Source organism: Corvus hawaiiensis, chromosome 6 (assembly GCF_020740725.1).
Source record: "Corvus hawaiiensis isolate bCorHaw1 chromosome 6, bCorHaw1.pri.cur, whole genome shotgun sequence".
Lineage (NCBI taxonomy): Eukaryota > Metazoa > Chordata > Aves > Passeriformes > Corvidae > Corvus > Corvus hawaiiensis.
The window spans coordinates 38,387,652-38,405,564 of record NC_063218.1 but is presented as its reverse complement, the minus strand read 5'-3'; the positions used below and the strand labels follow the sequence as shown (position 1 = coordinate 38,405,564).

Below are 17,913 nucleotides of genomic sequence, written 5' to 3'. Positions count from 1 at the left end.
GATACATTGATGCCAGGAGTAGCAAGCTGCTTTTTTCTGACCTATGCTAACAACATACCTTCACAGTGGCTGTCATTGTATCCTCATGGTGTGTTACACCCTCTGAAACTAAAATTCACCGCCAGCAATGCAATACCTGAACTTAATTCAGAGCTCTTTGCACTTCCTGCTGCTTGGAAGATATTAAAGAGCTGCCCTGAACATGCATTGTGCTGAAAGCTGTTAAGAAAAGTCCACGTGCAGTGAGGAAACTTGGAATACTGTTTTGGAGATAAGTTCATTCATTTTTGAGGCAAAAATTTACCGTGGTTGAAGCAGTAACAGTAAATAGTCACTTGATACACAAGTGTCAGTCTCCCTTTCAGAAGACAGATCCAATACATTAATTGCTAAAGTGTCATCAAATATCCGACAGATCAGACCCAAATGGTGTGGTGTGCTTACACCAGACGGCAATCTGAGTCTTAAAAGTAAAGTTACAGTCTTCTTTGCTGTAAGGTTTCCAAATGGACATGTTGTACATGTTATTTATGGACATCTGCCCAGACCCTCAGATGAACAACTCAAGAAATGTGAGCTTGCACCTCAAATTCTCAGCTCTCCAGTTTAACTGTTGAATTACCAATTGCTTCTGCAAACAGCCAAAACACTGAACTTTTAATAAAAATAAAAGTAAAAAGGCAAACAGAGGGAAGGAGAGTCTAGTGAAGAACAAGAAAGACATGGAACACATGGAGTCCTGAAGAAAGGGAGGAGGAAGAGAGGGGAGGAACCACTGAAGAGAGAGGAGGAATCACAAAATTCCTCTCAACCTGAGAGACCCAGAAGCAAAAGCTGAGCTACCCTCCGAGCCCATTGGCTCACTCAGTCCTTCCCTTTGTCCCTTTCCAAAGCTTCAGACTGGTCACTATGGTCAGGGAACAAGGTTGTGCTGTACCTCCAGCACCTGCACTCCTGTTCCCTCAGTTACCACAAAGATTGGCTTTCTCCTACCTCCTGTTTCCACAGCAAGCAGTCCTGCCAGAGCCCCCTCATTGCACCCAGGGCCTCACAAACCACCCCAAAGCGAGGCCTTGCTGAGGGCAGGATGGCCACAAGGCTCAGGACTCGGGCAGCCCTCCCTCTTTCCCGGGGGTAAACCTGACGCAGTGCTGTCAGCACAGACCCAAAAGGAGAGCAAGCACATCAGTCCCAGCACAAGAAACACATGGATACTCTACCAACCTGATCTGTGTCCTCAACAGCCCTTAGGCAGACACCCCCGCTCCAGAGAAGCAGATAAAAGGCATGAAACGCAGTGTTTGCCTCCCGCTGCTGCTGCCGCCGCCCCTCCCCGCGCTCCATGAGGGCCGGTGCTGGGCCCAGGTGTTCCCTGTTACCTGTACAGCCCCTGAGCTGCTGCCCCTCAGGACGGGCTCCCAGCACCCAGATTGTTCCACAAAACTTCCCTCCAGCCTTAGTCATCAACTAATGCCTCAGTTTACAGCATACACTGACACCTATGTGGCTGTGCTTTGACATCAGTGGTATTTCTACATCACAGACCTGTTTTCGTTGTGGCCAGGACAAGCTGCTGCTTTGTAATGAGCAGTAACATCACTGCTCTGGTTTGTCATCCATCCGTAGATCAGGGCAGGGCGATGCAGAGGGTGGGTGACTCAAGCCTTCTCCATATGCCTTAGACTGCATTCTAATGTCCATATACAGTACTTTCTGGGAATATTCATCACCCTGACTGGGCTTATGAGCTGGATGCTCAACAGACAGCAACATACTGCAGCTTAGAGGACATTCATCTGTCTCTGGAGCCACAGGTGTCTGCTGGTATGTGCCGATTACAGCCCACCTACAAATAAAGAACTGAACCTGAAGATGGGGCAAGTGTCACTCTGTCTAAAATATCCTCTGTTCACTTAACCTGCAAAGAGCTGCTGCTGGGGCCAGGGGTGGCTGGAGGCTCACAACACAGCTGGTGCAATGCCTGCTCCTTCAGCACAGTCCTCAGGTTGAGCTGGAGATCTTTATGCTGGGGCTGGCTAGAAGCCTAAACACAGCATTGCTGAGCTGTTTTGAGACTCAAGATTATAAAGGGACGGAGGGGAATGCACTGTGGCAAATTTACCTCTGCTTACAACCACCACTCACCATGCAAAACACAGCAGTTCTGCGAGCAGGGCTTCACAGCACATTCTCCATTAAAAGGGCAGGATGGAAGCCAGTTTTTAAAAACTAGGGCAAAGGCCAGTAAATTACCACAACGTTATTTAAACAAGGAACACCAGAAAGCCAGCTTTGTGAATGTAAAGCTTATGTGAGCTTCTGTAAGCTGAGGAAAATATACATGATTTGCCTCCCAAATATGATCATCAGCTGGAGGCAGCAGCACTTCATCAGTGAGAAGTTTCCAAAAACTTTGTAAAACTAGGAAGAAGCAAAAGCAATGATTAACATGCCTTTCTGCTCTTCTTTATGTCTGACACCAAAAGAAACGTGTTTGTCTGACCCACAGTATATTTATACATCCCCATCTTATGGCTTGCTCTGTCCATGACTTCATCAGCAAAAGGTGTTTAGGGTTTGCCTGGCATTAAGTGGCCAGACAGAATGCATTAGTCTAGAAATGGATTATTAAATTCCACTGTCAAACTGAAGTAGTCAATAAATACAGTGGAATTAGAGTCCTTCAATTATATAATGCTCTGTGTGAACTGTTAAAAAGTTCCCATACAGTATGATTTCAGTCCTGTTTTGATTTCTTCCTTGCCTAACCCTTTACTTTCTTTGGTCAGGTCTTATCCTACCTCAGTGTGTAGTACTGCCAGCTACTGAGTTGCTTACATCTTTTTGGGAACCGTCCCTACTCAGCAAAGTGAGCCAAGTCACCACATTTGGATTCTAAACTCCAGGACTTCAAACCACTCACGCAGTTGAGGGATCACAAATCAACTCCATTTCTTCCAGGCAGAAAAGAATGAGCTTCCAAGCTGATGGAAGAGCTCTCTGTTCCCTTTCAAAATGGAAAGGAAAATTCAGTAGAATGCCATCAAAGTCATAGGATGCAAAACTGTGACAGCCCCACCCTCTCACCTGCCTACTCAACAGCAATGCTAAAAGGATTATCTTCAACTCATCTTCAGTCCAATCAACCATTTGTTTTTAAAACCACATTGCTCCTGCCTTTCAGCACAGTCCATGCTAAATTTGTATCAACAGAGATCCCACTGTTATTCATATGGGACATCATCAGTAACTTGGATGAAAGCAAGCATATTCTAGCCACAAAGGACCAGAAGATGGGGTGCTCTTTTTAAGAATTAAAAGACAGGCAGGAATTGTTGTAGCTGGTTTTGTTGACTTCTGATGAGAGTTATCAGAAAACGTATGTTCTTCCGAGTTAGAATCCCTTCAACACCAGAAACCTATCTGAGGGTCTTATTTCAGCAGAATTATTTTCTTCTCAAAGAAATATTAAGGCTTCAGTAAGAAGTTAAGAAGTCACACCCACTTTTTTGGACAGTTTTAATTTTCTTCATCTCCTCACTTACCCTGACCAGGATTAAACTGGATTAACAGAATGGGCATGCTTTGGTCCTGCCTCAGACTGCATTCAGCTTAAGTTTAAATCTTATGTTCAATGTACCATAATTTTTCAAAATTGCTCCTGCTGGCAAAACACTGTATGGTTCTTAGCAACCCATCAATAAAATATTTAATTCTCCACACTTGCCTCAAAAGTATATGCAAAAATAAAAAATGCAGAAAATTCAAACGATGTATAAGGGTTGGTTAGTTTTTTGTTTGGTTTTTTTTCAGGTCCCAATAGCACTGAAGCTGAGAAATCTTGCATTTAAACTAGATAAAGCAATGCCCTCTAGCGTTCTGTGGAGAAATCCCATACAAGGCTGCCAAAAGCCTTAAAAAATTCATGTACCATCTCAAGTGACAGTCAACGTTTTGAAACCTTACAGCTCACACGCAGCATCCTTGGAATTTTCAACTTATGACTGTTGCCTGCAGAACTCCTTGGGATCCTTTCTTTTCCTTCCCTCCATTGGTGATAACTTGCATCATAATTTCAAATACCATCTGTGGACAGTCTTCCCACCTGGGGCATGTGTCAAATCACATCACACCACCCTGCACCTTCCCACACAGCATTTGGTACCCTGTATTACTGACCCATCACACAAGCAGGCTGTTATTTTTGGCTTGAGGAGCTTTCTTACAGAGCTCCAAAATTTAGTAGATTTCTTTAAGGTGGCAGCTGTTCCAAGATATTGATAAACTGCAAACAGAACTACGCAAATACAAGAAAGACTCAAAGGACAGCATTCTCATAGTTCAAAAAAACTCCTGCAGAACTATCAAAATATTTATTTACATCCTGTACACATTACAAAACTCAACTTTGCATCCCACAAAGGATTGGAAGAGATTTTATAAGTAGAGGTCTGAAAAGCAAAATGTAAAGTCCTTGATGAAGGCTGCTCTTAAATGGCCAGCTAGGGGTCCTTAAATTTTACTATCCATTGCTCTTGAAAGACAACTGCTGGGCTCTCACTATCTAGACAAATAAAACTAGAATGACTTTGATGAAATTTTTAATCACATCAAATACTTTTAAAATAATTAGCAACAATAAAAAAATCCTGTTAAGACTACTGTGCTTTTGTTATTTTGCATGCCATTGATCTGCTGCAGACAGAAACCAGAGATCAAAAGGGAAGGAAAAAAAAAAGAGAGATTGGAAGGAAACACCAGTTCTGCCCACGTCCTCTCTGAAATAAAGGGGGAAAAAGATGAAACTGACTATTTTTTGGCAACCTAAGGGGACTGGTACACTTAGAAAACTGCCAATACAAAGACAGCATCAGCCACAAATGCCCTAAGCCCTATGTGATTGTGCGGGCATTTGAGGGGGCAGCAACACTTGACTGTCAGGTGAAAGAAAGATACTGTATTACGGTTGGACACAAGGTCTTTTCTTCTCCTAACTAAATGATTCTTTGATGCTATTAAGTTGCTGTCTGGAATTTGTTTCTTGTCTGAACAATTTCAGTAATTACAAGTAGGCCTATTAACAGTGATTCACACTCCTGTTGGGACATTCACTGGAGCGAGGCTAATACAGGCGCGGTCTCTTCAGAGGGAAGCTAGCTTGGCCTGCTTGACAGGTAAAGACAGGGGCTTAGGTCTTCAGACCAGGCATCACCCTGCGCCTTCCAGAGGAATTTATTCATAAGAACAAAACATCAGAAATTTCTTTAAAAAGTTTTGTTCATGAAAGTCAATTTCTCCAAACAAAAGCCTGCCAGAGTGACCACACAAAAATTACTGGATATAAAGAAAACATCCGGTGAGATCATACACCTAGAGTAAATTCTGGGCTTGATGTGGCACTTGTGATGAGCCTTTTAGGCGCCTATATTTGCAGCCCTTGTGTCTGAGGCTGCAATTCAGAATTTGGATATAGAAGTGGAATCAAATTAGACATTTTAAAAATTATGTTTGAGCTAGGAAACTCCACTTCCAAATTTAAATTGCATTCTCCTGAGAGGGCAACCAATACATACTCTAGCTAAACAAGCAGATACTTTTTTTTTTCTCTAATGAGGGGTGGTTACTGCCAAGCATTCTGGCCTGCAAAGAAATTATTTTTGATCTTGTTATACATGTAACCAAATTAAGGGAGAAAAGAAAGCAGTTTAGAGACCATCCAAAAGACAGCCAAGAGAAGATATTCACTATTTGTACCTCTGCACTAGGAACTCGTATTTCTTAGAGGTCTGATACAATACATCTGTGTTACTGAGTGTATGCACAGAACACCATCTTTCAGAAACTTCTTGTATGTATGCTTATACATAAAAAAAAAAGACTCTCAGGATCAGATTCCTCCCTGTTGCACCGTCATTCTATTTGCAGGGTACAGTGTGAGGAAAGGACCATTCAAAATCCAAGGTACAAAAAAAGCAATGGAAGGATCTGGGGAAAACAGACACTATCTGGAGAACCCAGTTTCCAGCCTGACTGACCAAAACAGCTTTTACACTTCCTTCAGTTTATTCAACAGTCCAGTGCCTTGCAGACACATTCTCACCTTCTCTGGGAAGAAGCAGAACAACTTGAAGGAGAATGAAGGAAAATGCTCCAGCATCCATCACAGAGAGGCCACACACACACATGCTGTCATATCTTGACAACATGTCTGTTGTTCTGCAGGGCTGGGAGCATTCTACTAGTGCTTCACTAGGCAAAGATGCCAAGAATGTCCAGGTAAGACATAAAATCATCTGAACTGCAAGTAGTTTCATCAGTGAAGTATAAATTGAGCTCTTCCATTCTTCACCTTGGCCCTCTTCTTGCACAAGTGCTCTGCTATGAGTCTACTGCTGGTGCATTCTCCATAATTTCCTTCTGTGTCACTATCTGGAGGTACTTCAGTCGCATGGGAGGGAGCTGCTCATAAAGGTCAAATCCCAAAGGACTCTCTGCATTCAGTAGTCTGTAGTACAGCAGGTGCTTTTTCAAGTTCTGAAGAAAGAAACAGAAAGGTATCCAATCTTTTCCACTGTCTCAAACACAACACAGCAAATCTGCAAATAGTACAATTCCATCATGCCCATGATACTTAATCATATCATCTTCAATAGAAGAGCTATAAAAGGCAAATTTCTTCCAGTAAAATTCACCTTTTTTGGCATGAGAATTCCTCTTCTAAACACAACTCCATTGTCTCCTCAACAGCCCCTCACAAGGACTTCTTGCCAGAAACCCAAGTGGATTTTTGAGTGTGATCTAATAATTTACCCTGGACACTAATCACCCAGGGCCAAATGCTCCAGCTCTGTCCCACAAAGGATAGATCTTGGCAAGCTCCTTGAAAAAAAGAGAAACCTTACATCTGTCCTGTTCTTTTCAGGGGTAGCATTCAACTAAGATTTAAGACAGATCACTGCTAGCCACCTATTCATAACTGTGCTATAATCATTCCTCTAGTATCGCTAGCTATCCAGATATAATGCTGCTTGGACAAGAGGCATGGACAACACAGTACAGCAGATTCATCTAGGATCCAATGGGCTCAGTGTTCTGAGGTCAATTACTACAAGAACTGGTTAAGTGTATTTATAGTTATTGCAGGCCAAAATCCTACTGCTAATCTCCTCTCATTCTCAAATTAGCAAGGTAATTAAACACAAATTTCAAAAGCCAAATGTAAGTCTGTAAAACCACCATGTATGGAAAACTTAATTCCCAGAGACACAAACTGAATCTTACAAATCCTACCTCATCCACCAACAGCCATGTCTTCCGCAGCATGCTTTTCCGAGCAGCATCTGTCTCCTGGGAACAAAACACGTACTTTCCTTAATATGGTGCAGTAATACCTTTGCCCAGGGGCATACAGCACTCCAGGATGATTCGTTCATTATAATGATGAGAAGCTTGTTCCAGCAGAAAGTGCTTGAGATGTCTTATCACTTAAATCCTGCCTCTCTGCTCCTTTCCCTGATCTGAATCTCAGCTGACTTCTCAACCTCCAGGTAGAACTACAGATCAGATGTGAAGTGTTGTTAGCACAACTATTCACTGATAGAGGCCCCAAGGCCATAGAGAAGCTTCTGCTTGGTTACTCAAGCAAAGTCAAAGAAAAAAGTCCTTTGCACCTTAAGATTGCTACGGCAGAGGCCAAATCTGTTACGAGCTCTCTCTGCCTGATCACCTTCCTTATGCTTTCTGTTTATTCTTCCCCCCGCACCACAGAACGCATAATTGCTGACCTCCAAGATTTCAGTAGAACTGGCTACCATTAATGCAAGAGCTTTAGGGTATAATGAACAAAAGCTGCTGCCTCATATGTGGGTTCTCAAGCAGCTGACCAGTCCTCAATGCATTTGCTTACAATTTTTGTTTCCAAGTCCCAAAGGTCAGTGATTCATCAGAAGCCACACTGGATTCACAGGGAGAGCAGATGCAGAACCCAGACTGCAGCCCTGAAGCTCTGCTATCCATTACCCACCTGCGCTGTGCTTTCTTGGGAGAAAATAAAACTGTTCACATGAGCCACAGCCACCACGTACAGAACAGGGCACCAGGTGTGGCGCAGCGCACCAGTGACCAGCGTTCGGAAGTAGAGTCGCAGGAGGTTCAGGTTATCCTCAGGAGGGGAAGTGTAGCGCTCAAGAGGCACAGGAAACTGCAACAAACCCATCCAGAGGCAACATTACAACTTTTGTCAGGGTCTAAGCAGTGAGAGGAAGTTCATGACTTCTAGGGTGCCCTTCCTTGTGCATGCCCACCTATACAACGCGATGTACCCCACTGGCATGAATCCCATTTGCAGCAGAGCTGCTATGGCCCACCCGGACTGATGCGACCTGCCTTGACGAAGTGTTTGTCAGGACCTCTTCAGCTTCATGGAGAGATGTTTTACTGGTCCTACCACTGCAGCTGATTTTCGGCACAGATGAGTACATATAAAGTAAGAAGACAGGGTACTTCCGACAGCACCACTAAATTCTATCTCTTGTGCTCTGCTCACTCAAAAGAAACGCAGTCCTACACTTGACACACCAAATTTTCTTGCAGAGTTATTCAGCAGAGCACAACTCCAGTATATGTGGAAAGATCGTTGAGAGGGAAAATGATCATTTGTCTATGCATGGGCAAGGAAAAAGTTCTTACCAAGGTGTGAAAACACGTATATAAGGGAAAGGTAGCAGAACACGGGGTACGACCAGCCCTTCAAACACACAACCTATAAATTAAAAGGTTCTCAATGGTTAGACCAAGCAAGGTTTGGGACAGTTTCCACTGAAGGCTGAGCTATTTCACAGCTCCTGCCCTCCACATATACACACAAATCAAAGTTGGAGAATCACAAGCAAGAGCCCAGTGAGCCAGAAATACGTAGTGACAGGCAATTACCATAAGCTAGGATTACCTGCTGTAACGGCACTCCCAGCGCCCGCAGGACATTTGTGTGCTCCCCAAAAACAGAGAGACGCAGATGAACACTGAAACACTTTTGTAGAGGTAGAAGAACAAAGACTCCAAAGAGTGGATCTCCGAAGGAGACACCCTCAAATTGCTCCAGGAGACTTATATAGAGATCGTGGAAGGATGCCAAACCAGGGAGAGGAGCATCCAAGTTCAGGGAGTCCAGGGCCTTGGGTTGGCAATACACAGAGAGAAGGGCAGCTGTGTAGCGGTGGATAGGTGCTTCTAGAAAGAGGTCACTGCCTGTGAGGAAGACACACATGAGCCGTGCAAGTTTGGCAGCAGTCGGGATGCTCTGAAGGATTTTAGATCGCCAGGTTTCCAGCAACAAGACCCACTGCAGGTTCAAGGTCACAGTGTTGATGAGATCAAGTGGCAGAGAGTTCAGTATAGTCCCACGTGTCTCTGCATTAGTCACTTTGTTGTAGAGGCTGATAAGTGGAAAGAATGGCCAGTCCGAAGGCAGGATGGGCCCTTTGGCCTCAGGAAGCAGCATTGACTGGATGAGGTAATTCCGCCCTTGGTAGGACGCCTGAGAACGTATAAGGGCGGGCTGCAAGTGGGCAAAGTGAGAGAGGTAGCAGGAACGAATGGAAGGCAGATTCTGGTATGATTCTCTCAGTAGGGCACCACGAGTAACCTTTGGAACAAATGCTGCTGCAGAGCCAGGCTGTGCCAGTTTGGCACTGGTGCCCAGATGCAGAATATCAGAGAAGTCAGCTGCTTCTGGCCCTCCAGCTTTCCCTTCACTGTAAGGTAAAGACAACAAACAGTTTAAGAAACAAATGAACAAACAAAAACCTGAAATGCCAAACAAACAACACACCACATAAATTCATCTCTACAGTCTTCCTGGAACAGGAGGAGTAGTATATGCAGATCACTCAGCACTTTCTACATCATCAAGCTATTCTAATACAGAGGGCCTGTAAAGCATCAGCTACCTTGGCATTTACAGGGAATTCAGAGAACCACATTTGGAGTCAACAACACAGGCTGTGCCATGAAAACTCTCCACACAATGCCAGTCTAGTGTGAAGGCTGAAACCCCTTGTCCAGAGAGGCAGCCTACTTACCAACACAGACAGGAGAGTGCTGAGATTAAATACTGCATTTCAGATAAGGCCTACACGAACCACTAAGACAATGCTCAAAACAGTAGCTTTGCAGCTGGCAGTGGCAAGGTCAGGGGAACCATACGAACTGACAGAAACTGTGCATGTGAAAGGTGTTTGTCAAATCCATATGCCACAATCTCAGACCAAAGACTCACCATTTTGTTGACCCAAAAAGAAGAACAAAACACCACCACACAAACAAATCCACAAACAAATTTTCCTTCTTTCTGAAAAAACATAGTATCTCCTTATAGCACCTTGGTTCAACCTCCTTCAGGGATACACCATGGCTAATTTCAAATAGATTGAAATGAACAAGATAAACTGCTACCATTTCTCGCCCAGATACGAGAGGATTCATATTTGAGATGCTCATGATTTCTTCCAGTGTAAGGTGGAAGACATGGCATTTGTCAAATCAGCAAATATTTGTGTAAGAACTTGAATAATAAGGGTTTGAGGAAGATTCATTAAGCTTTTCAGGCTATGACAAATTCTCATTTATTTTCTAGACTCACTACTCTCAGGATGGCAGATGCTAGGCCTTAGAGAGGATCAGTTCTATCAGGAATCACACAAGCCTTGTCACAGAGGAAATCAAAAGAAACTCATCACATTTCTCAACACCAGTACATCAGAGAAAAATATGCAACCACATTGCTTGCCTGATTAGAAGGCTCTGTGCCTGGAGAATATGCCAATGAGTAAGTGAAACTTAACCACAGGCCCTGTTACAGGCCAAAGATTATGACAAAATTGCAGTGCCAACGTGTTTTTTCTATTTTCCCCATGTCTTCCCACATATCAGACTAGAGAAAGGAAAAAATGCAAAGCTTACGGAAGAAACTCTGGATTAAAGGCAAGATCCAGTAGGACCTCGTGAGCCAGATGCTCACTCCCTGGCAACAGACGGCTTAGCAATGCCATGGCAACACAGTGATGAAGTGAGGCATGCTGGGTGTAATCCGGACAAGTGCCTGCCTGCACAGGAAACAAAGCAACAGATAAAAGCACTGTATCATTTGTCAACAAGACATTCAGCAAGGACAGGAGGGTCAAACAAGACACAGATCTCACTGGAAAGTGAAAGACTGAAGCAGACTGCAAGAGCTGTCAGCATTTGTACCAAGAGATATTTCTGCTTCCCCTGACTGCCTTAGATAGTCGACAATTTTTTAGCAACACGCTTGAAAACTTTGTTCCTACTCTATCCCAAAGAAAGGCAAAAGCAGATTTTTTTCATCCAAAGTATTTTGGAACTAAATCCCCACATCAGTAACTGGAAAGACATTATTTGCTAATGGGGCACAAAAGTCAGCAGAAGAATCACCAGACCTAAGTCAGATATAAGAAAGATCAGCTGCCAGTGAAGTCAATTCCTCAGGGGAAAGAAATGAAAGGACTAATAAGGATACCATTCTCCGAGCCAATGCTAACACAAAGTACTGCAGGTGATATTCATGGCGTAAGATCCACGCAGATGAGGAAGTCACAGAGGGAAGTCCAGTCTGCCAGCTCTGATGCAGATAATCCTTCAAGCCTCTGAAACCCAGCACAGAGCTGTACTGTAAAGGAATCACAAGTGGAGAAAAATAGTATTAGGACAGTTTGTGTTTGGAAGAAAGCAAAACACAGCCTTCTCCAAGGCCCACCCCCTACCTCCTCCCATAAGAGAATTCCTGTTGGCTACTCCAAAAGGCATATTTAAAAACAGCCTTATAAATATCTGCTTTTCTGCCTCAGGGCTCACCTGCAGCCATCATGATCATCCCCATCACAGATAACCGACAGTCACTGCCTACATTTTCCATAGTGCTTTGTAAGGCAGAAACCTGGCCAGTGGCTTAAACTGTTTCTCCCTCATCTGGCCAGGTATTTCCATCAGTAGCCAATCAGCTAATTCAACATGAGGTGACACAGGAAGGCTTTGAGAAAGTTCATGCTAGGTATTCCATCTTTCAAGGGCTCAGCCATTTGCTCTTTAGGGTCTGCAATCTTCCATGACTCACTTATTCTAAAAATTCAGAACAAACCGAAGTAGGAAGGACCCTCTTCTGTAGCACTCATTCTCTTCTTTAATATTACACCATTTTTCTCTGTTATATATGCTTCAACTATGCTTTTCCTCCACACTCAAGTTTTATATTTTGCTCAGTCAAACAACAGTTATTCAACTCTTCTCAAACATTCTTTATAAATCCATCCTTTAAGCATCATCTGCTCTGTAATTCCAGCTTCCTGGTGCCAACTGCATATTGCAATTCAAAGACAAGATATTTTTCTGATCTTCATCCCACTTGTTCTGTAAGTGGGGCTGTTTCTCTCTATAATACTTTAATATTTTTAAAATAAAAATGCACAACAATTTGCTTTTAACAGTCCTTCTAACACCTCTTTGATGCCTGGGCAGGTACAAATACTAACCTCACTCACAAGTATTATCATCATTTACCTAGAATTTATAGTGAAAAAGTCTATTCTCACCTTGCTGGTCAGGCCTTTGTGAATGTGAGTGATGTTATTGATGAGAAACAGGAGGGCAGTGAGGAAGGGGAAAGGTGACTTCGAGCCAGCCAGGCTCAAAGGAGGTTTGCCTCCAGTGCAACTCAGAGATGCAATGCTGACGACAGATTCTGGTGCTGGGGAACAGGACAGAGGGTTGCACAAAGCAGAACATGGCCTGTGTGAACAAATAAACAGAGAGGAGTTAGGTCAAAAGCATTCACACTGCTGAGGAATTATCTTGTTGAAACATTGCTATCTATCTGAACTGTACCACACATTGCAGTAAAATGGAAGCCCTGAAGACAGTGAAAGCAAAAAGCCAGTGTCACAGCTGGTACACTAAGCACTACTGCCATACACGCTAATGCCAGCGAGCTGTCAGGAACTCTTCTCCTCAGCTGAATTGGTCATGATGAGCAGAAATACTGATGCAGTGACGCATCTCTGATGTCAAATACTTGAAAGCATTGGATGTTTGATTTCTAAAAAATACGCCTTTCCCCACATACATACACATACCAGACTAATAGGGCTGCCCAGCCACTCAAGACATTTCGATAATAAACTTGTAGGCAAAGCCAAAAAGCCAGATTATATCTAAAATTGACATTGCAAAAATGCTGTCCCTCATGTACTACTGAAATGATTTTTAAATTGTATTCAGAAAGAACCTAGCTTTAATGTACACATGAACATGACTGTGCAAATCACTCTTGGTGTGTGTGTTCTCTGCAGGTAGAACTACGAATTCCCACACCAGCAGTGCTTGCGGGGCCCACAGTAGATACATAATGTCTGTACAGGTAAGACCACCACAAGGAAAAGTGACCACAAGCAAGTTGCTCACTGGTAATGGGGTAATAGGGCAAACCCTGTCAAAGATCCATATCACTACTCTATGGGAGAAAAGTAATTGCTTAAATGCATTGCTCTTTCTACCACTGGTATTACATGTACGAGATGCATAAACACATGTGGGGCTCATGAAGCACCCTGAACTCCTGGACCTAAACTACCCAGAAAGTTTAGACAAAATAGCAAAAATATTAGAGCAGAGATTAGCTGACCATGGTTTTTACCAGCCAGTGTTAAGAACAGCCTAGGAGAATTCTTGCTGATGAGCTTTTATAGCCTGACCAAATCCATTGTTTTCAGACCTCAAGGACAGACAGAGAAGGCTCAAATGAGTGCTCTTGTGTTGGAAGCTTTGGTGCCAAAGATTCAGATCTCAGTTTCAGTCATGAAAGAACATGGGCTAAACTGGTGACCATTCAAATACCACTTGAAACCAAAAATTTCAAGTGCCCTTTGTATCAGATGTTCTTAGAGGCAGATGGATGCCTCCCTGACTGTAAGTTAGGCCTTTTAGAATCCCCACTCCAGAAGATTAATCACAACCTAGTAAGGAGGCTCCCTCTACAGCAGAAAGACAGAATATCTGCAGTTCTTAACTGTTCCCAGAGCCAGAGCTTATGTTATCCAAATGTCTGCAAGAACAGTTTGGTATCTGTTCTTGCACTTCTCTGCAGGGGTTTTCACAGCCCTAATGAAGCTCTGCAGGAGCTTAAAGATGTGAATCTAGTTACATTCCTTTATATAAGCAGCACCACACAGAGCACATAAACAGTACATGCACACACACACTCACCTCATCATGTAAGAGGGACTCAACTAATGTTAGTCGTGTTGCTTTTTTTTTTTTTTTTTAGACCGGTGAAACCAAAGAAGAATCAAAGCCAAGAGTGATTAAAATAATCTGAAATTGATATGAAAACCCCAGCTACAAGGTAAAGCAGAGATGCAGCAGCACCAGGAGAAAAGGAGGAGATGCAGAACCTCTGCAGCCATCATGCCTTTTCTTCAAGGGGGGAGAGGACAAAGCAGGGTGTAGACAGAGCCTTACTCTACTCCAATTCCCATATGTGGGGCACATTGCACAGGGAGAAGAAGAGGGAGGGGGGAGAGCTGTAACACAGTACAGTATAGAAATGGGGCTCCCTTAGCTTCTGACAACAACATCTTAGCAGGGGAATGGTTTTACCTGAGCAAGTCCCACATGCTGTCTATGGCTGGCTGGCTGAGAAGGGGCTGCAGCACCTCTGATGTCAAACGTTCCAGTTCCTCTAAGCAGTCAATTGGATTGACTGATGGCTGTAAAAGACATGAAGAATGACAGAAAAAGAGAGTGAATGACCACAGCATCCAGTGATAGCAAAAAGACAGACTGATTTATTTGCTTCCTCTGTGTTTATTATCTTTTTGCCAGACCCCATCACGTACATAGTGGTACTGCTCTAGGTTAGAGCTGGCCTCACTGCTCGTAGTGTGGAAGCTGACAGCTGGCACCTCAAGGTGTTCTCACACTCAAATATTAAAACGCATGCCAGAGATTCTTAATTGGTTGGAAGCAAGATATGGGATCCCTGGAATCAAGATTCCCCCTAAATGAAAACTTGGCTAAACCCCCTCCCCATACCATCTACATGTTTCTATTTAAATTGAAGATGACACAAAGGTGATCAGAACTACCTTGAGAAAGTTGAGTGGCACCACAAGGGTCTCCAAAAACAGAAAAAAAAAATTTTTTAAAAATCAGCTGCATAAAGTGTGATTGACCTACCCACCAAAGCATGACTGTGGATGAACACTGCACGGAGGAGGAACTGTGGCTTTTAGAGAATCATTCAAATTCTTTTGGCCCTAGTAAGCAATATTCCAGGTTGAAGGAACATGCTGGCAAATTTTAACACCACATGCTTTGGGATACAGAAATACTCATTTCTATTACATAAAATATGATTTTCCCCCAGGTGAAATCCACCTCCAGAAATCAGTAAAACCTTTGTGAAGGTGTTAACCTTAGTTTTTAATAGTCTAACAAAAATATTCCAAGAAGGTCCCAGTATACACTAATCTAATTACTATACAAGTTAATTTTTTTTGCACTAATCTATTCAAACATGCTATGTACAATTTCTTTTTATCATCTAACCACAGGTAGATGACTGAACTTCTTTTTAAGTGGAAACTAAAAAACCCAGCACAATTCAAGAACTCAAGAAATTGTTTCCTCAGTCACTCTTCTGGGATATCTGTAAAGGTTAAAAATGAGCATTAACCTCTTGGCTGTCCTGGTTCTCTAATGCTCAGGACATAATCACAGTATGTGAAAGGTACACCAACCTTTGGGGCACTGAAGACATCTTTGAGAGATACTGGCAGTTTCCACCCCAGCCATAGCTAATAAACTCAGTTGCTTTTGGCAAGTTTCAGAGGAGTTGCACAAGTGTGAATAACTACAGCCATTAAATTACCCCAACACCTTCAACACAGCTCTCCCAAGTTGGAACTCAGACATGTCAGTTGGGCAGTAAAGAGGAAAATTGCATTTATCCTTAGAACATGAATCTTTAAGGTAGCTAAAATGTAAGACATTATTCTTCAACAGCATCACACTGATGTGTCACCTTCAGAAAACTCACTTTAAAAGATGATCACATACTACAGCTGTGTGTTACAGAATCTGACCTTGAATGTCAGTGAGGCAACAAATAAATTTATCTTTATTATTTCCTATCCAAAGTTCATACGGCATGACCCTTAATGCTCAATCTTCCACCCAGATGATTGCAGTGTAGGTGTCCACATGTAAGCTCTCAGACCAAAGCAAATGCAAAAATGCATGACTTGATTTATCCCACTAGGAAAAAGGACTGCCAAATTAAATTAGGTTGTATTTGCTTCATGCTTTGGATCTCTGTGGTAAATCAGAACAATCATGGCACTACCACATACCTTGATTGAGACTCTGATCACAAAGGATGAAAGGACAAAAAAGGAAGACAGGTATTTGGCACTGCTAACATATAGGGTCAGCAGACTTATGTAACCCTGAATGTCATGCAGCCTAGATATGAGCTGTGGTAAACAAAATCATTGCTCGGCTAGATGCCTCAATATCGGTCTTTTTCAGCACTGCCTGTAAGTTCAAGTTTTCAGAGGTAATACACAAGCTGATGCTGGTGAGATGAGAAGACAACCTGTATTTTCAGGCCTTACCTGGTGGCTGTAAGCACTGTAATAAACTCCTAAGAAGATCACACAAGTTGTGGTCAGAGGCTGGAGAGTTTGCCAAGCTTCTATCTGGGATATCTCCTGAAGGATTTTTTTCAGACTTGTCTCAAGGAAGGGCTGTAAGCCTGACACTTGATTCCATGCTACTGGAGGAGGTGGAATAGGTTCACTATCTTCTGAGTTATTGCTGAAACACAATGGAAGAATGACATAGGATAGCAAATAAATGTCAAACAACTGTCTCTCTATCAATATTAATAGAAAGATGTAGTCTGGAAAATTATATCCAACAGCTTAAATAGGGGGGAAATGTCTTTCCATAATCCCACAACCCAGACTAAATAATTTAGGCAGAAAGGATAAATGTAGAAAGTACTTACAAAAGCTGAAGAGTCTTGTGCATTACTCTGCCCTGAACCATGCTCTAGCTTTACCAAAAATGCTATCTCAGTACTCAGCTTTAGTTAAAGAGTTTATTGCTTTCCACCAGAAAAAGTACCTGTGTCTGCAGCAAATCCTACTGCTTCAATGTCTATCAAAACAAATCACTTCTTAATCCTGACCCATCTTAGCTTCTACAGAGAGGTTCTTTCCTCCAAACCTCAGGGCATTTACTTTCTTTACTCCCAAGAGAAAATCAAAGCAGCTTCCTAGCTCCCTTCAGCAGGGCATTTGGCTAACAGCACCCTTTCTGCCCTTTCTAGCTTCATGTGGATTTTGACTCCTGCCTCTGGCCAGGCCAGCAGGCATACAGCTGTCAGACTAGACACTACTTCTGAGCTTGTGTCAGAGGGAATACACCCCACCATGCAGGGGCTCACATGTGAGGCAGTAAATGATTCCAAATGAGGGGTGGGGGAAAAAGGTGACAGCCAGGTCTCCAAACCAAAGAAAGGAAAGACAGGATGCCAACAACTGAGGTGCACAGAATGGTGACAGAGAGCGCCTACCTGCTCAACTTGGCCTGCAGCTCTGCCGTGTAGCCTGCTGTTTGTGTCACATGTGTCAACAGAGTAACCACTGCCGCAGCTCGCTGCACAGACAACTCAACCACAGGGCTCTTCCTGCTGAGCAACTCCGGCAGGGACTGCAGTATCCTCACCAGCACAGGGTAGAGATCACTGTAGTATGAATTACAGAACACATACGGTTGGAAAGGGTCTCTGGAGATCATTTGTACCTCAATTCCCTGTTCAAGCCAGGTCAGCAAGAG

The 17,913-nt window shown here is 43.1% G+C and overlaps 1 protein-coding gene across 3 annotated transcripts in view; it reads right to left on the bottom strand.

The window, feature by feature from the left end:
* Positions 1-4,336: 4,336 nt before the first annotated feature.
* Positions 4,337-17,913, bottom strand: part of RPAP1 (RNA polymerase II associated protein 1) — a 39,121-nt gene continuing 25,544 nt past the window's right edge. For all 3 annotated transcript variants that reach the window (XM_048307251.1, XM_048307250.1, XM_048307252.1), the window contains exons 16-25: positions 17,651-17,821; positions 16,686-16,887; positions 14,668-14,777; positions 12,606-12,801; positions 11,537-11,686; positions 10,960-11,102; positions 8,948-9,752; positions 8,024-8,200; positions 7,291-7,347; positions 4,337-6,534 (exon numbers count right to left, since the gene is read on the bottom strand). In XM_048307251.1, coding sequence (XP_048163208.1) covers positions 6,379-6,534; positions 7,291-7,347; positions 8,024-8,200; positions 8,948-9,752; positions 10,960-11,102; positions 11,537-11,686; positions 12,606-12,801; positions 14,668-14,777; positions 16,686-16,887; positions 17,651-17,821 — 2,167 coding nt within the window. In that variant the 3' untranslated portion in view covers positions 4,337-6,378. The remainder of the gene's footprint in view (positions 6,535-7,290; positions 7,348-8,023; positions 8,201-8,947; positions 9,753-10,959; positions 11,103-11,536; positions 11,687-12,605; positions 12,802-14,667; positions 14,778-16,685; positions 16,888-17,650; positions 17,822-17,913) is intronic.